At 42.7% G+C, this 23041-nt stretch overlaps 1 protein-coding gene and 1 pseudogene across 7 annotated transcripts in view; both read left to right on the plus strand.

The window, feature by feature from the left end:
• BMPR2 (bone morphogenetic protein receptor type 2) overlaps positions 1–23041 on the plus strand; it is a 192128-nt gene that overhangs the window by 142398 nt on the left and 26689 nt on the right. For all 7 annotated transcript variants that reach the window (XM_054680083.2, XM_024355021.3, XM_054680084.2 and 4 more), the window contains 4 exons: positions 202–432; positions 1476–1590; positions 11852–12012; positions 13631–13778. In XM_054680083.2, the coding sequence (XP_054536058.1) occupies positions 202–432; positions 1476–1590; positions 11852–12012; positions 13631–13778 (655 nt within the window). The remainder of the gene's footprint in view (positions 1–201; positions 433–1475; positions 1591–11851; positions 12013–13630; positions 13779–23041) is intronic.
• On the plus strand, positions 1770–2468 carry LOC134808066 (large ribosomal subunit protein uL13-like; annotated as a pseudogene).

The following is a 23041-nucleotide window of genomic DNA, read 5'->3' on the forward strand; positions in this document are numbered from 1 at the left end:
AAATGTTCTCTATGGGCAGGCTGGGTCTGGTAGGAGCTTCATCAGCCATACTAGAACAGAATTTATTAATTTCTTGATAATGGAATAAACTGTAAGCAACAGAGAGCTGTAGCATTCTGTTTAAATTTGTACTTTATTATTTAGTAAATTTGATTGTTCAATTGTGATATTAATACCTTGCTTTCTTTAAAACAATTGCAGCTGATTGGCCGAGGTCGATATGGAGCAGTATATAAAGGCTCCTTGGATGAGCGTCCAGTTGCTGTAAAAGTGTTTTCCTTTGCAAACCGTCAGAATTTTATCAACGAAAAGAACATTTACAGAGTGCCTTTGATGGAACATGACAACATTGCCCGCTTTATAGTTGGAGATGAGAGAGTCACTGCAGATGGACGCATGGAATATTTGCTTGTGATGGAGTACTATCCCAATGTAAGTTCTTCATAGAAAATAAACTGAGGCCAGGTGTGGTGGCTTATGCCTGTAATCCCAGCACTTTTGGAGGCTAAGGCAGGTGGATCACTTGAGGCCAAGAGTTCAGGACCAGCCTCGCCAACATGGCAAAACTCCCGTCTCTACTAAAAATACAAAAATTAGCCGGGTATGATGGCACACATCTGTAATTCCAGCTACTTGGGAGGCTGAGGCACGAGAATTGCTTGAACCCGGTAGGCGGAGGTTGCAGGGAGCCGAGATTGTACAGCCGTACTCCAGCCTGGGCGACAGAGCAAGACGCAATCTCAAAAAATAAAAAAAAATAAACTGACATTTATATTAGTTGTTAATCAGACTTCAGAGAGGACCACTGTATTACAGATAGAGCATTGCTGACTCACAAACTGGATTATTAATGGTCTGCAATGAAATAAGGATCTCACACCAGAATGTGAATCAACTAATTATACTGTTTGTTTCACTGTCTCCTCTTTCTTTCTGTTTTTCTCTTCTTTATTTAATTTTTTGATAACAAGTTTTTTGATGAAAGAAGCAGTACTTTGATTGACATTCATTCTGATGCAACATTCTTTTCTCATAAGCAACTGGTAATAGTTTGTAGATAAGCACTTTGAGTGGCACCAATACATAAATGAATATATTTACAAAATCCTTTTGTTTTCTACTTATTAACCATAACAATATAATTTGTATTCATACTGGTGAATGATACACTTTTCTATCTTAATTTGATCAAAGAATTGTTTAAAAGGAAATAATCATTCATAATTTTTAGTATTAGAGACATAAAAATTGATAATGTTTAAATTCCCCTTTCCATCCCTTCCTCTCCTCTCTACACACAGAAATGTCATACTAACTCTTTCAAGATTCTGAAATGTAGTAGTTCATTAGATCTTCATGGAATCCTAGCCTATTTGCAAATTCTTTATAAGGATGCTAATTCACTCTTCATGTTAAAGTGAGTTAATTCTACCTTTTTTTTTTTTTTTTTTTTTGGCATTTTTTCCTCTATATAGGGATCTTTATGCAAGTATTTAAGTCTCCATACAAGTGACTGGGTAAGCTCTTGCCGTCTTGCTCATTCTGTTACTAGAGGACTGGCTTATCTTCACACAGAATTACCACGAGGAGGTAAGATAGTCAATAGATGAAATTGACACTCATGTGGGTTCAAAATTCACAACAGGAAATTTTAATTATATCTTCAAAGTAAAAGTATAATTTATATTATTGGAGATTTATTATTAGTCAGTTGTTTGAAAGATTCAGCATGAAATGCATTTGAAATGTAACAGAAAGAGCTTTCCCACGCAGCTGCCAAGATGGCAGAGGGGCAGTCCTGGTGCTTGATAGCTGAGTAAAACTCCTGGGCTACCTGGAGGCTATCATGACCCAGCAGAGAAAGTAGTGGTCATGTCCTGTGAGGACATCAACATTTCTGGCAGTTTCTACAGAAACAAGTTAAAGTATCTAGCCTTCCTCTGCAAGCGGACAAGCACCAACCCTTCCCAAGGACCCTACCATTTATGGGTCCCCAGCCACATCTTTTGGCAGACCACCTGCGGTAGGCTGCCCCACAAGACCAAGCAAGGCTAGGCTGCCCTAGATCACCTCAAGGTGTTTGATAGAATCCCCCTGCCATATGACAAGAAAAAGCAGATGGTGGTTTCTGCCACCCTCGAGGTTGTACGTCCGAAGCCTTGAAGAAAGTTTGCCTACCTGGGGCACTGGGCTCAGAAGGTTGACTGGAAATACCAGGCAATGACAGCCACCATGGGGGAGAAGAGGAAGGTCTATTATCAGAAGATCTGTTACCAGAAGAAAAACAGCTCATGAGGCTATAGGAAAAGGCTGAAAAGAACATAGAGAAGAACATTGACAAATACACGAAGGTCCTCAAGGCCCACAGACTCCTAGTCTGAGTCCAATAAAGACTGTTTATTCCTCATGCTTGTCCTGGCCTGCCCTTCCTCCATTGTTGCCATGGGGATGTAGGGGACCCAGGGGCAGCAGTCCAGGTGCCCTAGGCAGCCTGGGACTTACAAAGCTGGAGATAAGGAATGAATCTTAGTCACTGTCTTTCTATTAGGTTACTTTAAACAACTCTAAAAGTTGTGCAGACATAATTTGTCTATGATGTACTTGTTTGCAAGAGAGTTTCATAAAATCATTAGTAAAAACAACCTGCTACTTCAGTTGGAATACTGGCAGCCCGGGCGTGATTGATGGCTCATGCCTGTAACTCTGACACTTTGGGAGACCAAGGCAGGTGGATTGCTTGAGCTCGGGAGTTTGAGACCAGCCTGGGTAACATGGTGAAACCCTGTCTCTACAAAAAATATAAACATTAGCTGGACGTGGTGGCATGCACCTGTAGTCGCAGCTACTTGGGAGGCTGAGCTGGGAGGATTGTTTGAGCCTGGGAGGTGAAGGTTCTAGTTAGCTGAAATCACACCACTGTATTCCAGCCTGGCTGACAGCTAGACTGTCTCAGAAAAAAAAAAAAAAAAGCAAATGTGAACTGGAACACTAATTGAAGAGTTTCCCTACCTTGTGAATGGGGAATCTGTTTATATTTCCTACCTTGTCATATACTGTACTCTGCAGCTGTTAGGATGTGAGAAAATGCCTGTGGGGACAGTATGAGCCTGGTGTTGTACAGGGTATTTATGGATGTGTAGGCTAGGAAGATATGCAACCAAGGGATTACAGCCATTGCATTCTCTTCCCTGTACTTTGTGATGAGAAACAAATAAATTAATTTTAAAGAAAAAAATATAACAGGAAGAATAAGAGAAAGAACTTTGGCTGGCATGGTGACTCATGGCTGTAATCCCAACACTTTGAAAGGCCAAGTGGATCTCAAGGATCACTTGAGCACAGGAGTTTGAGACCAGCATGGGCAACAAAGTGGGACCCTTTCTCTACAAAATATAAAAGAGTTAGCCAGATGTCGTGACATGTGCACATAATCTGAGCTATTTGGATGGCTGAGGTGGGAGGATTGCTTGAGTCCAGGAGGTCTAGGCTGTAGTGAGCTGTGTTCACCCCACTGCACTCCAGCCTGAGTGACAGAGTGAGACCCTGTCTCAAAAAAACAAAGAAAGAAAAAGAACTTCAAGACTTACAGGGACCATTAAGAATTTAATTCTTGGCCGGGCACGGTGGCTCACGCCTATAATCCCAGCACTTTGGGAGGCCGAGGTGGGCGGATCACAAGGTCAGGAGTTTGAGACCAGCCTGACCAACATGGTGAAACCCCGTCTCTACTAAAAATACAAAAAATTAGCCAGGCATGGTGGCACGCTTCTGTATTCCCAGCTACTGAGGAGGCTGAGGCAGGAGAATCGTTTGAACCTGGGAGGCAGAGGTTGCAATGAGCCGAGATCACGCCACTGCACTCCAGCCTGGGTGACAGAGTGAGACTCCCTCTCAAAAAAAAAAAAAAAAAAGAAATTCTTGTCCATTAATAATTTCTGAGTTGGGTGCAGTGACTCACATCTATAATCCGAACAATTTGGGAGGCCGAGGCAGGAGGACTGCTTGAGCCCAAGGGTTCAAAACCAGCCTAGACAACATAGTCAGACCGCCATCTCTACAAAAAAAGTTTTAATCAACTGGAGGTGGTGGCACACACCTGTGGTCCCACCTACTCAGGAGGCTGAGGTGGGAGGATAGCTTGAGCCTAGGAATTCTAGTTGCAATGAGCTATGATCATGCCACTGCACTTCAGCCTGGTTGACAGAGTGAGACATCGTCTAAAAAAAAAAAAAGAAAAATGAATTCCTTTTCATACTCTGAACATTCTTCCTCTGAGATATACATGCGAGCATACTTAGAAAATATTCTTTTCAAAAGAAACTATCCACGGAGTAAACAACCTACAAATGAGAGAAAATATTTGCAAACTGCACGTCCAACAAAGGTCTAATATCCAGAATGTATAAGGAACTTAAACAATTGAACAAGCAAAAAACAAATAGCCACATTGAAAAGTGGACAAATGACATGAATAGACACTTCCCAAAAGATGACATACAAGCAGCCAACAAAAATGCTCCATATCACTAATCATCAGAGAAATGCAAATCAAAACCACAATGATATACTATCTTACAACAGTCAGAATGGCTGTTAATGAAAAGTCAAAAAACAACGGATGCTGTTGAGACTGGAGAAAGCAGAACACTTATACATTATTGGTGGGAGTATAAATTAGTTCAGCCACTGTGGAAAGTAGTTTGGAGATTCCTCAAAGAACTTTAAACAGAACTACCATTTGACCCAGCAATCCTATTACTGGGTATATATCCAAAAGAAAGCAAATAATTCTACCAGAGAGACACAGGTCTTCTGTTTTTCACAGCACTATCCATAATAGCAAAGATACGGAATCAACCTACTTGTCTGTCAGTGGTGGACTGGATATAAAAAATGTGTTAAATGGCCGGACGTGGTGGATTACGCCTGTAATCCCAGCACTTTGGGAGGCTGAGGTGGGCGGATCACCTGAGGTCGGGAGTTCAAGACCAGCCTGAGTCAACATGGAGAAACCCCATCTCTACTAAAAATACAAAATTAGCCGGGGGTGGTGGTGCATGCCTGTAATCCCAGCTACTCGGGAGGCTGAGGCAGGAGAATCTCTTGAACGTGGGAGGCAGAAGTTGCGGTGAGCCAAGATCGTGCCATTGCACTCCAGCCTGGGCAGCAAGAGTGAAACTCCATCTCAAAAAGAAAAAAGAAAAAGAAAATGTGTTACACATACACCATCGAATACTACACAGCCATAAAAATGAATGAAATCATATCCTTTGCAGCAACATGGATGGAGCTGGAGTAGGTTATGCTAAGCAGGAACAGAAAACCAAATACCACATTTTCTCACTTTATAAGTGGGACGTAAACATCGGGTACTCATGGACATGAAGATGACAGCAGTAGAAACTAGGGACTACTAGAGTGAGGAGAGAGGGAGAGGGGCAAGGGCTAAAAAACTGTTGGGGCCGGACGCGGTGGCTCATGCCTGTAATCCCAGCACTTTGGGGGGCTGAGGCAGGCGGATCACGAGGTCAGGAGATCAAGACCATCCTGGCTAACACAGTGAAACCCTGTCTCTACTAAAAATGCAAAAAATTAGTCGGGCGTGGTGGCGGGCGCCTGTAGTCCCAGCTACTCGCGAGGCTGAGGCAGGAGAATGCCATGAACCCGGTAGGCGGAGCTTGCAGTGAGCCGAGATCGCGCCACTGCACTCCAGCCTGGGCGACAGAGCGAGAGTCTGTCTCAAAAAAAAAAAAAAAAACAACTACCTGTTGGGTACTATGCTCATTACATGAATAACAGGATCATTTGTACCTCAAACCTCAGCATCATACTATAAACCCAGATAACAAACTTGCACATGTACCCCTGAGTTTAAAATAAAAGAGGCCAGGTACCATGGCTCACACCTGAAATCCCAACACTTTGGGATGCTGAGACGGGCAGAGAGCCCAAGAGTTCAAGACCAACATGGTGAAACCCTGTCTCTACAATAGCCAGGCATAGTAGCATGCATCTCAGGAGGGTAAGGTGAGAAGATTGTTTGAGCCCGGGAGGTGGAGGTTACAGTGAGCCAAGATCTCGCCACTGCACTCCAGCCTGGGCAACAGACCAAGACTGTGTCTGAAAAATAAGGCTAGGTGCGGTGGCTCACGCCTGTAATCGCAACACTTTGGGAGGCCAAGGCAGGTGGATCACCTGAGGTCAGGAGTTCGAGACCAGCCTGGCCAACATGGTGAAACCCCATCTCTACTAAAAATATCAAAAAAAAAAAAAAATTAGCCAGGCATGGTGGCAGGTGCCTGTAATCCCAGGTGCTTGGGAGGCTGAGGCAGGAGAATCAACAAGAGCGAAACTCCATCTCAGAAAAGTAAATAAATAAAAGAAAAAAATGTTCTTTTGATTCTAGGGCATTTTCAGACTTTTTAAAGCCCATTTTTGGACCTTAGGTTAAGAACCTCTTAGCTAGGCTATATTATATTTTCCTTGTATTAATTTTGTTTAAGTGAACTACAGTGCATCATTAATTTTTTAATTTTTAATTTTTGTGGGTACATAGTAGTGTATATATTTATGAGGTACGTGAGTTTTGTTGTTGTTGTTTTTTGTTTTTTTGAGATGAGTCTCGCTCTGTTCCCCAGGCTGGAGTGCAATGGCGCAATCTCAGTTCACTGCAACCTCTGCCTCCCTGGTTCAAGCAATTCTCCTGCCTCAGTCTCCCAAGCATTACAGGCATGCACCCAGCTAATTTTTGTATTTTTAGTAGAGATGGGGTTTCACCATGTTGGCCAAGATGGTCTCGATCTCCTGACCTCAGGTGAGCCGCCCACCTCTGCCTCCCAAAGTGCTGGGATTACAGGCATGAGCCAGCGCACCTGGCTGGCTTTCATTTTCAAAGTCACCTCATTGTCCATCATGCCAGTCAGCAGGGAAAAGTAAGGGAAGGTAAAAGGAATTGTCCCTTTCTGTCTCCAGAAGTCCCACTCCTATGCTTGTTTGTTTCCCAGAACCTAGTGCACACTTAGCTCCAAAAGAGGCTGGTAATATAGTTGTTGCTGATGTTGTTGTTTCCTGCTTGTATTGCTGCCTCAAATAATATTGGGTTCTGTTACTAGGTAGGAAGAGAAGAATACATTGTGGGGATCAGCCTTTGCTCGTGTTTCAGAGCTATGTAGTTATATTCCCTGTTGTAACTGTGGTCTTCCTCACCTTTCATGCATATTTTTGCTAGTTGTTCAGAGCATCTTTTTTTTTTTTTTTTTTTTTTTTTGAGACGGAGTTTAGCTCTTGCTGCTCAGGCTGGAGTGCAATGGCGCGATCTCAGCTCACTGCAACCTCCGCCTCCCGGGTTCAAGCAATTCTCCTGCCTCAGCCTCCCGAGTAGCTGGGATTACAGGCATGCACCACCACGCTCAGCTAATTTTGTATTTTTAGTAGAGATGGGGTTTCTCCATGTTGACTCAGGCTGGTCTTGAACTCCTGACCTCAGGTGATCTGCCCACCTCAGCCTCCCAAAGTGCTAGGATTACAGGTGTGAGCCACAGCACCCAGCCTGGAGCATCTCTTTAATACGTTTGCTTTCTCACTTTGTTTCAATATACACCTCACCTCATAGATACCCCAAAGTTACCTTTGCTATAATTGTGTCTTTGTGCTTTCTTCTACCCTCATCCCTTTCTACATTTCCTTGTCATATTATAGCCCTGACATTATTTTTTCAGTCTCTCTGACATCTTTAGTGAAGAGAACTTTAATATATCAGTTTCTTAGATCTTTGTTTCATTGTATATTAGCATGGATCATCTTTTCTAGCTGATGCTTCATGTATAAATAATTTCTCCTGAATAATTTATCCGTTCATTTATCTTGACATCTTGCTTCTCCTAAATACAGAATTGTCCAAAGTATTGCCTGTGTCAGCAACTTGATGCACTTGCTGTAGTGCTTTAGCACATTAACCATTGGACTGTGTCCACTTAGCTCTTAAATATTATACTGCCTTTAAAAAGTTGGCTTAGCACAGAACTTAAAATGCCATCCTAATCTCCCTTTTCAAGGCTTGCATAATTTAGCAAGGTTTCAAGTCAAATGTAGGCTGAAAAGAATGATTGCCATCAGATGTAAGTTTTATTTAAACAGAGCTGTTACTCTGAAACATTAGCTAATGTTACCACTAAATAAGGGTAATACCTTTTTAAAAACTAAGTACATAGATGCTGCTATTGCATATAAATATAGTAGCTATTTGAATTTATGGGATTTTTTTTTTTTTTTTGGAGTCTCACTCTGTTGCCCAGGGTGGAGGGCAATGGCATAATGTCGGCTCACTGCAACCTCCGCCTCCTGGATTCAAGCGATTCTCTGCCTCAGCCTCCCAAGTAGCTGGGATTACAGACGTCCACCACCATGCTGGGCTAATTTTTTGTATTTTAGTAGAGACAAGGTTTCACCATATTGGCCAGGGTGGTCTCAAACTCCTGACCTCAGGTGATCCACCTGCCTCGACCTCCAAAAGAGCTGGGATTACAGGCATGGGCCACTGTGCCTGCCCAGAATTTATGTTTTTTACCTGATTATTTAAAAAATATTCCCTGGCCGAATGCAGTGGCTCAAGGCTGTAATCCCAGCACTTTGGGAGGCCGAGGTGGGTGGATCGTGAGGTCAAGAAATCGAAACCATTCTGGCCAACATGTGAAACCCTGTCTCTACTAAAAATACAAAAAAAATTAGCTGGGCGTGGTGGCGTGCGCCTGTAGTCCCAGCTACTCGGTAGGCTGAGGCAGAAGAATCGCTTGAACCCGGGAGGCAGAGGTTGCAGTGAGCTGAGATTGCTGCCACTGCACTCCAGCCTGGGCGATGGAGCAAGACTCCATCTCAAAAATAAATAAATAAATAAATAAAAAATATTCCCAAGTACAGATGTTTCTTGACTTACAATGGGATTACATCCCAATGAACTGATTATAAATTGGCTGGGCATGGTAGTTCATCCCTGTAATCCCAGCACTTTAGGAGGCTGAGGCAGGAGAATCAAACTCCTGAGCTCAGAAGTTTGAGACTAGCCTCGGCAACATAGTGAGACCCCGTCTCTACAAAAATAAAAAAATTAGCTGGCTATGGTGGCATGCACCTGTAGTCCCAGCTATTTAGGAGGCTGAGGTGGGAGGATTGCCTGAGCCCAGGAGGTCAAGACTGCAGTGAGCCAAGATCATGCCACTGCACTCCAGCCTGAGCAACAGAGCGAGACCCTGTTTTTATTTATTTATTTACTTTTGAGATGGAGTCTCGCTCTGTCGCCCAGGCTGGAGTGCAATCGCGTGATCTCGGCTCACTGCAAGCTCTGCCTCCCGGCTTCATGCCATTCTCCTGCCTCAGCCTCCAGAGTAGCTGGGACTACAGGCACCCACCACCACGCCGAGCTGATTTTTTGTATTTTTAGTAGAGACAGGGTTTCACTGTGTTGGCCAGGATGGTCTCGATCTCCTGACCTCATGATCCACCCGCCTCAGCCTCCCCAAGTGCTGGGATTGCAGGCGTGAGCCACCACGCCTGGCCAGAGACCCTGTTTTAAAAAAATGAAAGAAAGAAAAGAAAAAAGATCATAAGTTAGAAATATTGTAAGTTGAAAATGCATTTAATACATTTAACCTACTGAACATCATAGCTTAGCCTAAACTATCTTAAATATGCTCAGAACACTTACATTAGCCTACAGTTGGCCGAATCATCCAATACAAAGTCTACTTTATAATAAAGGATTGAATATCTCATGTGATTTATTGAACACTGTTCTGAAAGTGATAAAAAGGAATGAAGTATGGTTTCTACTGATTGTTTACTGCTTTCCCACCACTGTAAAGTTGAGAAATCATAAATCAAACCATCTGTAAGTGAAAGATCATCTGTATGCCTATACTATACTGTTTTTACTTGAAGTGCCCTTTCACTGAATTCTATCCTTCCCAGCATCTTCAGATATAACTTTGTTATTTGGAGTAGAAATTTGGTAGTAAGGAATTATACTGTTATTACTTATTCAGCTGTTTGTTGCTTCCGAATAAGGAAGAATTGAACCTATATTTATTTGTAATAAGATCTCCCTATGAATTTTTTCCATATTATAATAGCAACGCATGCTTATTACCAAAGAAATATCTGACCAAAAAAGTAGATATAGACAACTCAGACTTCACCAGAAAATTACTGTTAAGTAGTTTGTATATAGTCTTTCATGTCCTTGGGAGGGCAGGGGGATAGCACTGGTAATAATTATGTATAAATATCCATAGATTGACTATTTTTGGTCAGGTTTTAAAAATACATATAACTAATATCTTGTTGTGCTTTCCTTTGAGATATTTGCCTACTGCACTGTTCTGCCCAGGGCAAAATTATTGTATGTTCCAGCCTCCCTCCACACCCAAATAAAGAAAATTAAAATGAGTACAGAGGGGAGTTTAAAAGGGAAAACTTTTCTCAAAAGGGCAGTCTATAGTTCTGCCCATTGATTTGGTATTATTATATAAATATATTTCAATGTTTCCATGAGTTTTCCTATATAAATATTAGCTCAAGATTGTACGACATATATTTATGTTGTGGCTTTATCCAGAGTAAGAAATGCAGCTCTTGCAGGAATTGAGTAGGAGCCAAGTTAATACAAGCTTTGGAAGACTGGAGAACAGGAAGTGGGTAAGGGAGGAAATGAGAAAGAAATCAACTCTTAGGTGAAGAAATTGGTAACTCCTATTTTTTCTTCAAATTGTACTGTTGCTTAATTTTTTTACATCAATGATTATTATAATTATCTGTAGTTTCATTATTGGTGAAATTGCATTTGAATGCTCATTAATGAGCGTAATACATCTGAATACTGAGTCTATTTGTGCCAAAATACAAATCCTCAGTAAATGTATTGACTTTGTTCTGATTGCTCTGTTTTTCTCTATACCTAAGCAGATATTTTAAATTTCAGAAATTGTGCTATAGAATTTTTTTTCAGTTCCAGAGCTATGGTTTTATTTAATACAAGGTTTATATAAGATTTCCTTATAGAGAAGAAAAATATAATGTACTTATATTTGGTGAGAGGCTTAGGTTAGATTCATTCTTTCAGTCAGCAATCATTTACTGTGTGTCTACTCTGTGCCAAGCCTTTTAAAGTCAGGTAAAAGATGTTCTCTTTCTGCCTTCATGGAGCCTGTAGTCCTATGATAAGGATAAAAAAGTAATAGAAGGAGCATAATACTACTTTGCTTCTGTAAAATCAGAAAAACAAGTTTTCATATCTTGGTGAGAGATACCACTTCCTCCACTTGTTTTTCCAAACCATTGTAAAACTATTTGTGGTTAGATTTGAAAAGCTGAGGTGGGCTTAGAGATATGGCTAAACCTCAGGGCAGAACTGGAATGTGCTGTCACAGATTTGATCTGTTAAGCCATAGAAGAGCAGTTTAAGATTTACGTTAAAATTTTGGAGCTCCATTAGTTTTTCACTGATACTTATTTTAGACAAGCAGACTTTTTTTTTTGATGTTTATACCAAATATTCCTTTCTGTATTGCCTCCTTTTACAGCCCTATACTATAAATGAAGAGAAAAAACAAGTGCGTGTTAGAATCTGAAGTGGCAGCGTGTTTGTTTTAGTTAATGTTTAACTATACATGCAACAGGAGTTATATTGTAAAATATATTAGAAAATAGTGATGAGTGTGAGTTGAAATTTCGATTTCTTTTTTTGTTATTAGAAAATTAATGGGCAGAAAAATAATACTACTTCTATATTTATGTATATTCATTTCATGTTCAATAGTCCCTTTTACTCATTGATAAATATTTGAAATTATCCAAACAGATCATTATAAACCTGCAATTTCCCATCGAGATTTAAACAGCAGAAATGTCCTAGTGAAAAATGATGGAACCTGTGTTATTAGTGACTTTGGACTGTCCATGAGGCTGACTGGAAATAGACTGGTGCGCCCAGGGGAGGAAGATAATGCAGCCATAAGCGAGGTGAGTATACAAAAGGTATCACACTGATATACTTTGAAATGATAATTTACACATCTACTGGCCAGGTGTGGTGGCTCACGCCTGTAATCCCAGCACTTTGGTAGGCCCAGGTGGGTGGATCACCTGAGGTAAAGAGTTCGAGACCAGCTCGGCCAACATGGCGAAACCCCGTCTCTACTAAAAATACAAAAATTAGCCGGGCGCAGTGGCATGCACCTGTAATCCCAGCTACTCGGGAGTCTGAGGCAAGAGAATCGCTTGAACCCAGGAGGAGGAAGTTGCAGTGAGCTGAGATTGTGTCACTGCACTCCATCCTGGGTGACAGAGTGAGTGAGACTCAGGACAATTATCCTCATATACTGCCAATTATAGAATACTAGGAATTACAAAATTAGGATAAAAGACATCTCATAAAGGCCTTTGTAAAGTTCATCAGTTTATTTTGGAACTCACTGCCATTCCAAGTCATTTTTACAAGCATTAGGAACAAATTTGTAGGAACTGATTTTTGAGGCAAGGGTAAAGTTACCAAGTTTAAGATAACACAGTCCACCTTCTGATAATCACCATTACAGTGTGGAACATATCCTTCCCAACTTTGTTCTCTGCATTCATATATACTTGTCTGTGCACAACATATATGTATTTTTCTGATTTTAAAATTTTATTTATTTATTTATTTTGAGATGGAGTTTCACTTTTGTTGCCCAGGCTGGAGTGCAATGGTGCAATCTCAGCCCACCGCAACCTCTGCCTCCCAGGTTGAAGCAATTCTCCTGCCTCAGCCTCCTGAGTAGCTGGCATTATAGGCATGTACCACCATGTCCGGCTAATTTTTGTATTTTTAGTAGATACGAGGTTTCTCCATGTTAGTCAGGGTGGTCTTGAAGTCCTGACCTTAGGTAATCCACCCACCTTGGCCTCCCAAAGTGCTGCAATTACAAGTGTGAGCCACCACGCCCAGCTGTATTTTTTTTTTTTTTTTTTTTTGAGACGGAGTCTCTCTCTGTCACCCAGGCTGGAGTGCAGTGGCGCGATCATGGCTCACTGCAAGCTCCATCTCCCGGGTTCACGCTATTTTCCTGCCTCAGCCTCCTGAGTAGCTGGGACTACAGGCACCCACCACCATGCCTGGTTAATTTTTTATTTTTTTTTTAGTAGAGACGGGGTTTCACCGTGTTAGCCAGGATGGTCTCGATCTCCTGACCTTGAGATCCACCCGCCTTGGCCTCCCAAAGTGCTAGGATTACAGGCATGAGCCACTGCACCCCGCCACCCAGCTGTATTTTTGTGAATTTTAAAAAATATTAAGTTGTATACATATTGTTTTGCAATTTTCTCACTGTATCTTACAGATTATTTATATTGATATACATAGGAAAGTCTAGCTCATTCTTTTTGATTGATTAATAGTATTCACTAAAATGGATTTACCACAGTTTACTTATTCAGGAAGGGCATTTTATAGGTAAAAAATAAGTTATAGAAAGGTTTAATGACATGGTTAGGGTCAAATAACATTGACATGACTAAGATTTACATATAACTTCTGGTCTAATGTCTGTTCTTCAGAATATGCTACGTTCTCTCTCTAAAAAATATCACTCTAATTTATCAGGTTGGCACTATCAGATATATGGCACCAGAAGTGCTAGAAGGAGCTGTGAACTTGAGGGACTGTGAATCAGCTTTGAAACAAGTAGACATGTATGCTCTTGGACTAATCTATTGGGAGATATTTATGAGATGTACAGACCTCTTCCCAGGTAAAAACTACTGTCAAAAGTTGATATTTTTTGAAGTGAAGCAGTTATATCTTCTTTCTCTACCTATAGTACCTAACTCAACTTTTATGTAAGAATCTTTTTACTTTCATTTAAACCTTTAGTTCATTGCTATCTAGTGTTTAGAAACATTATTAGCAGCAGGATGCAAATTAGGAATTTTTTTTTTAGAGTACTCCAGGTTTTCATCTGAGTGAAATTTAATTAATTGCCAGTAATAGCTTATCTAACTGTATTTTGTTTGGTCTCTGATTGCTTTAGCAGTAAACATTTTCCTTATGCACCATCTGAGTGTTTGAGACAAGGTACACTTACGATGTTTACTGAGTTGAACCCAGAAGGAATTAGAAGCAATGAATTATTTGTAAACACTTTTTCCTTTTCTTTTTTTTTTTCATGCTCCCTTTCTCCCTCCTTCCTTCTTTTTCCTTCCTTCCTCTTCTCTCACCTTATCTCCTTCCCTTCCTCCTCTTTTCTCTTCTTCCTTCCTTTCAATGAAAGAATACTCATTGGCCAGGTGCGGTGGCTCATGCCTATAATCCCAGCACTTTGTGAGGCCGAGGCTTGCGGATCACCTGAGGTCAGGAGTTCGAGACCAACCTGACCAATATGGTGAAACCCCATCTCTACTAATAATATGCACCTGTAATCCCAGCTGCTCGGGAGGCTGAGATAGGACAATCGCTTGAACCCGGGAGGCAGTGGTTGCAGTGAGCCAAGATCTTGCCGTTGCACCCCAGCCTGGGCAACAAGAGCAAAACTCTGTCTCAAAAAAATAAAAAAAGGCCTGGCGCGGTGGCTCACACCTGTAATCCCAGCACTTTGGGAGGCCGAGGCAGGCGGATCATGAGGTCAGAAGTTCGAGACCAGCCTGGCCAATATGGTGAAACCCCATGTCTACTAATAATACAAAAATTAGCCAGGCATGGTGGCGAGCACCTGTAGTCCCAGCTACTCAGGAGGCTGGGGCAGAGGAATTGCTTGAACCCAGTAGGCGGAGGTTGCAGTGAGCTGAGATCACGCCATGGCGCTCCAGCCTGGGTAACAGAGCAAGACTCCGTCTCAAAAAAAGGGAAAGAATACTCATTTAAGTGAATGTTTGTTTGAGGCTTACTTGAAATAGCCAAATGAATTTATAGTTTTCCCTTCTTAGGGATTACATCATTGTAGTATCATCTAAAAACTTTAACTATAAATCTAGCATTGCATTCTTCTAGGTGCTATACAGATGATTTGATCTGTGTGGCCACTGTCTTTTAGGAGTAACACCATTAAAAGCATAGAAAAAGGAACTAGCATTGGACAAATTTATGAAATAGAGCTATTTAACTTAAAAAGATTAATAGTGGAGTTGAATTGTTTGGCTTTAAAGACATTAGGCATTACACATTAGTTTATATATATCAAGTGTGTATATATATATACACACACACATATATATGTATCGTGTGTGTGTATATATATATAAATAAAATTTTATTTATTTATTTATTTATTTTTTATTGATAATTCTTGGGTGTTTCTCACAGAGGGGGATTTGGCTGGGTCATAGGACAATAGTGGAGGGAAGGTCAGCAGATAAACAAGTGAACAAAGGTCTCTGGTTTTCCTAGGCAGAGGACCCTGCCTAGTGTTTGTGTCCCTGGGTACTTGAGATTAGGGAGTGGTGATGACTCTTAAGGAGCATGCTGCCTTCAAGCATCTGTTTAACAAAGCACATCTTGCACCGCCCTTAATCCATTTAACCCTGAGTGGACACAGCACGTTTCAGAGAGCACAGGGTTGGGGGCAAGGTCACAGATCAACAGGATCCCAAGGCAGAAGAAGTTTTCTTAGTATAGAATAAAATGAAAAGTCTCCCATGTCTACTTCTTTCTACACAGACACGGCAACCATCCGATTTCTCAATCTTTTCCCCACCTTTCCCGCCTTTCTATTCCACAAAGCCGCCATTGTCATCCTGGCCTGTTCTCAATGAGCTGTTGGGCACACCTCCCAGACGGGGTGGTGGCCGGGCAGAGGGGCTCCTCACTTCCCAGTAGGGGCGGCCGGGCAGAGGCGCCCCTCACCTCCCAGACGGGGCGGCTGACCGGGCAGGGGGCTGACCCCCCCACCTCCCTCCCGGACAGGGCAGCTGGCCGGGCGGGGGGCTGACCCCCCCACCTCCCTCCCGGACGGGGCGGCTGGCCAGGCAGAGAGGCTCCTCACTTCCTGGTAGGGGCGGCCGGGCAGAGGCGCCCCTCACCTCCCAGACGGGGCAGCTGGCCGGGCGGGGGGCTGACCCCCCCACCTCCCTCCCGGACGGGGCGGCTGGCCGGGCGTGTGGCTGACCCCCCCACCTCCCTCCCGGACGGGGCGGCTGGCTGGGCGGGTGGCTGACCGCCCCACCTCCCTCCCAGACGGGGCGGCTGGCCGGGCGGGAGACTGACCCCCCCCACCTCCCTCCCGGACGGGGCGGCTGGCCGGGCGGGGGGCTGACCCCCCCCCCCACCTCCCTCCCGGATGGGGCGGCTGGCCGGGCAGAGGGGCTTCTCACTTCCCAGTAGGGGCGGCCGGGCAGAGGCGCCCCTCACCTCCCGGACGGGGCGGCTGGCCGGGCGGGGGGCTGACCCCCCCCCACCTCCCTCCTGGACGGGGCGGCTGGCCGGGCGGGGGCTGACCCCCCCACCTCCCTCCCGGATTGGGCAGCTGGCCTGGCGGGGGGCTGACCCCCCCCAACTCCCTCCTGGACGGGGTGGCTGCCGGGCGGAGAGGCTCCTCACTTCTCAGATGGGGCGGTTGCCAGGCAGAGGGTCTCCTCACTTCTCAGATGGGGCGGCCGGGCAGAGACGCTCCTCACCTCCCAGACGGGGTCTCGGCCGGGCAGAGGCGCTCCTCACATCCCAGACAGGGCGGCGGGGCAGAGGCGCTCCCCACATCTCAGACGATGGGCGGCCAGGCAGAGACGCTCCTCACTTCCTAGATGTGATGGCGGCCAGGAAGAGGTGCTCCTCACTTCCTAGATGGGATGGCGGCCGGGTGGAGATGCTCCTCACTTTCCAGACTGGGCAGCCGGGCAGAGGGGCTCCTCACATCCCAGCCGATGGGCAGCCAGGCAGAGACGCTCCTCACTTCCCAGACGGGGTGGTGGCCGGGCAGAGGCTGCAATCTCGGCACTTTGGGAGGCCAAGGCAGGCGGCTGGGAGGTGGAGGTTGTAGCGAGCCGAGATCACGCCACTGCACTCCAGCCTGGGCACCATTGAGCACTGAGTGAACGAGACTCCGTCTGCAATCCCGGCACCTCGGGAGGCCAAGGCTGGCGGATCACTCGCGGTTAGGGGCTGGAGACCGGCCTGGCCAACACAGCGAAACCCCGTCTCCACCAAAACCAGTCAGGTGTGGCGGCGCGTGCCTGCAATCGCAGGCACTCGGCAGGCTGAGGCAGGAGAATCAGGCAGGGAGATTGCAGTGAGCTGAGATGGCAGCAGTACAGTCCAGCTTCGGCTCGGCATGAGAGGGAGACCGTGGAAAGAGAGGGAGAGGGAGACCGTGGGGAGAGGGAGAGGGAGAGGGAGCTAAATAAAATTTTTTTAAGAGACAGAGCCTCACTCTGTCACCTAGGCTGGAGTGCAGTGGTGTGATCACAGCTCACTGCAGCCTTGACCTCCCCAGGCTCAGGTGATTCTCCCACCTCAGCCTCTGAGTAGCTGGGACTACAGGCATGCACCACCAAGCCTGGTTCATTTTTGTATTTTGTTGTAGAGACAAGGTTTCACCATGTTGCTCAGGCTGGTCTCAAACTCCTGGGTTCAAGTGATCCACCCACTTCAGCCTCCAAAAGTGCCTGGATTACAGGAGTGAGCCACTGCACCAGGCCAAACATTAGTTTGTAATTCAAAAATGCAATGAAATAAATCAGTGATTAGTAGATTAAGTACAGGTCAATCAGTTATCTAGAAGTATATTTTCTAGTTAATTAAAAGTACAGAGATTCAATTGAGGCATTTTTCTGAAAATAGCAGTAATTGCAGTAGTATCAACAAGTACTTTTTTTGGCCGGGTGCGGTGGCTAACGCCTGTAATCCCAGCACCTTAGGAGGCCGAGGCAAGTGTATCACCTGAGGTCGGGAGTTCAAGACCAGCCTGACCAACATGGTGAAACCCTGTCTCTACTAAAAATACAAAATTAGCTGGATGTGGTGGCACATGCCTGTAATCCCAGCTACTTGGGAGGCTGAGGCAGGAGAATCACTTGAACCCGGGAGGCAGAGGTTGCAATGCTGAGATTGCACCATTGCACTCCAGCCTGGGCAACAAGAGTGAAACTCGGTCTCAAAAAAAAAAAAAAAAAAAAAAAAAAGAAGTACTTTTTTTGTTTTGTTTTTAAGAGACAGGGTCTCACTCCTGCCCAGGCCGGAGTGCAGTAGTGCAATCATAGCTCACTGCAGCACTGAACTCTTGGGCTCAAGCAGTCCTCCTGCTCAGCCTCCTGAGTAGCTAGGACTACAGGTGCATGCCACCACGCCCGGCTAATATTTTATTTTTTGTCGAGACAGTGTTTTGCTGTATTGCCCAGGCTGGCCTCGAACTCCTGGGCTCAAGTGATCCTCCTGCCTCAGCCTCCCAAAATGCTGTGATTGCAGGCATGAGCCACCACACCCAAACCCACAAGTATTGTATTATCAGAACTTTGACCACAGTTTGGTAATTTCTTTGTTAATAGTCTCATGTAGGATTTTTGTTTTAGAAGCATGTCTGACTGAAATGATTTTTTCATCAGATTAGTACACTGCTACAAGCAATATATTTTGAAAAACTACTGTGTTCAAAGAATGACTATCGCTTTTGATCTGATAAATAATAAAGAATGATATCAAATGTTTGAATAGGGAAAGGCAATTAAATCTTGTTTTCAGAAGATTATTTTAGCAAATATGTAGGATTAATTAAAATAGAAATAGAACTAGAAGGGGCTTAAAAAGGAAAAAGAAATGGAGAGTTACTGTTTAATGGGTACAGAGTTTCAGTTTGGGAAGATAGAAACAGTTCTAGAAATGGTTAGTAGTAATGGTTGTACAATAGTGTGAATGTACTTAATACCACAGAATGGTGCACTTAAAAATGGTTAAAATGATCAGTTTTATGTTATGTATATTCTACCACGATAAAAAAAAATAAAGGAATAAGAAGAGAGTTGCTTTAAAATACCCCGTAATCTTGGATATGGAAATGGGGAGAGGCAAATCTGGGAGAAAATGCAGAGAAGAAATCTGTACTTGTGGTTATCTGTTAAAAGAATGAGATTCAGGCCAGGTGTGGCTCACACCTGCAAACCCAGCACTTTAGGAGGCTGAGAGGGGTGGGGGTGGATCTCCAGGTCAGGAGTTCGAGACCAGCCTGGCCAGCATGGTGAAACCCCGCTCTACTACAAATACAAAAATTAGACAGGTGCAGTGGCACACGCCTGTAATCCCAGCTACTCAGGAGGCTGAGGCAGGAGAATCACCTGAACCTGGGAGGCAGAGGTTGCAGTGAGCCGAGATCGCGCCACTGCACTCCAGCCTGGGTGACAGAACGAGACTCCATGTCAAAAAATAAAAAGAATGGGATTCAAAGGAATTGAGAAATATTCAGAGGTTGGCCGGTCACGGTGGCTCAGGCCTGTAATCCTAGCACTTTGGGAGGCTGAGGTGGGTGGATCATTTGAGGTCAGGAGTTCGAAACCAGCCGGGCCAACATGGTGAAAGCCTATCTCTACTAAAAATATTTTAAAATTAGCTGGTCGTGGTGGCAGTCACCTGTAATTCCAACTACTTGGGAGTCTGAGGCAGGAGAACTGCTTGAACTAGGGAGGCGGAGGTTGCAGTGAGCCGAGATTGCCTCCATTGCCCTCCATCCTGGGCAACAGAGCGAGACTCCATCTCTTAAAAAAAAAAAGAAGGAACTATTCAGAGGTCTTAAAACACAGTGAGGGTGGGCCAGGCACAGTGGCTCACGCCTGTAATCCCAGCACTTTGGGAGGCCAAGGCTAGTGGATCACCTGAGGTCAGGAGTTTGAGACCAGCCTGACCAACGTGGTGAAACCCCAACTGTACTAAAAGTACAAAAAAATTAGCCGGGCTTGGTTGTGGGCACCTGTAATCCCAGCTACTCGGGAGGCTGACACAAGAGAATTGCTTGAACCCGGGACGCAGAGGTTGCAGTGAGCAGAGATCGCGCCACTGCACTCCAGCCTGGGTGACAAAGCGAGACTCTGTCTCAAAAAAAAAAAAAAAAAAAAAAAAAAAAGTGAGGGTCAGAGTGGCAACCAGAAAGATGAGTTAATCCTGGAGACTGTTCGATGGGGTATTGACAGACAACTAAATAAATTTTTAAAGACAATTAAAAATAATAAATAAGATGGAAATTTAAGATTAAAATGGTTATTTGGGAGTTGTCTACATAGAGATGGTAACTGAGAAGTTATGAGTCGATGCACTCCTTTAACTGGAACATAAAAATAAAGAAAAATAGGTGAATAATGACTGAATATTGGGGTACTACCCCCATGAAGTAGGTTAATTAAGAAGACAAATGATCAGAAAAATAGTGAGAAAACTGAAAAATCCTAATGCCTTGTAAGTCAGTATTAGAAAACTTTAAGAACTAAGATTTCAGCCTGAGGAAGCTGATTAAAAAATAAAAATAAAAAACCACACCAAGATTGATGGCAATAGATGTAATTGAAAAGTCAAGAGGAAACAGAACTGAGGAATGATTTTTGAATTTGAGTAGGAGGAGGTCATTGGTATTTTTAGAAGAGTTTCTGTGGAATACAGAACACAGAAATCATGTTACAGAGTGTATATAGGAGGGGAAAGTATTTAAAAAGCACAGTCAAGGGATACAGGGCACTCTTGAAAATTTTAACAATTAAATGAGGTGGAAGTAGAAAAGAAAAAAGGATCATATAAATATATTAATAAACCTAGAGAATAATGTATACTAACTATAAAATTCTTATAAAACATTTTTTAAACTTTTATGATATACCTCAAAATGCAGTATGTGCTGTATTATTAAATGGAAACACTATGTAATGAAGGTTACTTCTCTATAAAATGTTAGTAAAATAAATGATATAACTGTATTACAGAGGAAGAGTGAAATGCTACAAAGTTTAAATAGAAGGGGAGAGGGAAGAAAAAAAGAAGAGATAGAAAAAGGAAGAAAGAATAAGTGTAATTTGAGAAGGGAGCTAAAAAAAGGTCTGTAACTGGTAGAGACATAGTTAACAAGTGGCACATGGGGTGAGAAGCAGGTAATGGTATCTGATAGTGCTAGATATTACTATAATATTTTGGGCAGTTCTAAAGAAAATGAGATTATAAAACTTTCCTTGAGCAATCCAGCGATAGTAAGGAAATTCAGTAAGGTTTTAAGGAAATCCAATAAGGTTATTATCTTCCATGATGATGATTTTTGTCATTAACATTCACCTTTGTATCTCTAATACCTAACACTAAGCACTAAACAAGTTTCTATTGAACAATTAGATTTTGAACTGTGAAGATTTAGTGGAAATTTATTTGGTAATTCTTAACCATTGCATTCATAAAAGATTGTGCTTCAATTTCCTTTAGCAACTTTTAAAATTATAATTTGGACCTAATTTTTTAAAAGAGTAAAATTGTGAATTTTTAGTTATTCTACTAAACCAGCATTTGAAAAAAAATAATAAATAACACTTGGAAGGTATGTGTATGTGTTGTGTGTATGTCTCAGAGACAGATCAGATACATTAGTAAATACCTTGCAATTCACAGATGGTATAGGATAAGGTTTTATCACATGGGGTTTCAAGGAAGAAAGTGATATACTAACTGCCATGATTATTAAATCCTTTAATTTTATCTCAAGTTCAATGTTGATGTTATTGATCAACACTAAGTATCTGCTTAAATGTTTACAGTATGTGAAACTCACTTGTATTTATACATAAGGCAGTATTACAACAAACTTGGGCGATGCTGCACAGATAATAGAATTAATCTTTGTAAATCTTTTTTAATATTGGTGGAGGGCAAGTATTTATGAGTTGTTTTGAGTATTCAAATAGAAACAAAACTTAAATGAAACATAAACTTATTTGTAATGTGGTTTCCATCTGGGTCATTATAACTTTGTATTATCTCCATGTAAGTGATATAAGGAAGGCTGCAGACATTGCCATTTTGCTTACAGGAAGTCTAAAACACAGAATAGTTAAATGACTTTTCCAAGGTCAAGATGAAGTGAAGATTAGAACCTAAATGCCTTATCCTCTGTCTTGGCGTTCTTCCTTCTAATTTATCTTGTCATTTTAATAGGGTGGGAGGACGGGTAAAGAGACAGGAACAGTCTCTGTGTTCTTTGCCATGGTTTCTACTAGATCATTGAGTGTTGGTCCCAGGGGTCTTCTGTGTGGTTCAATATATTATATACATAAACTTAATTTTATTATCATATTTTGTAAAAATCAAAAGCCTAACATCAGAGTTGATTGTGCTTATTGGCAATGAATAGGGTTATTAAATAGTGATAAAATAGTTAATAATATTTAAGTCCATGATCTAAATACTACCTGTTAGTTAAAAGGAATTTTTAGAGCTGGGCACAGTGGTTCACACCTGTAATCTCAGCACCTTGGGAGGCTGAGGCAGGAAAATCATTTGAGGGCAGAAGTATGAGACCAGCCTGGGCAACATGGCAAGACCTTATCTCTACAAAAGTATTTTTAAAAATTAGCTGGGCATGGTGCCACACTCTTGTAGTCTTAGCTATTAGGGAGGCCACTTGAGTGCAGGAGTTCAAGTTACAGTAAGCTATGATAATGCCACCGTACTCCATCCTGGGCAACAAAGTGAGAGCGTTTCTTTGAAAAAAAATTTTTTTAAAGTATATTGATTTTTCTTTCAAATGACCATTATCATAAATATTTTTGTAACATTTGATACAGTCTGGCTGGACTATAATAGAACCAATGATGTAATGAGACATAGTGACTGTTCAACCCACCCACTTACATTTGGTTCTGTAGGCATATTTGTTATACTGGGTCCTGGAGTTTTTCCTCATCTTTACCCGCCTCCATGGGATCAGTGTTCAGGCATGTTTTCAAGTATTAAGTATGCCTTATAAACATAATAGTCTTTTTTCCCTGAATTTAGTAATACCAGAAACCATTTAAAAATACCTATCCATCATTGAAACTACCATTTGACTTATCAACAAATATTTGAGACTAT

Source organism: Pan troglodytes, chromosome 13, assembly GCF_028858775.2.
Source record: "Pan troglodytes isolate AG18354 chromosome 13, NHGRI_mPanTro3-v2.0_pri, whole genome shotgun sequence".
NCBI classification, from domain to species: Eukaryota; Metazoa; Chordata; class Mammalia; order Primates; family Hominidae; genus Pan; species Pan troglodytes.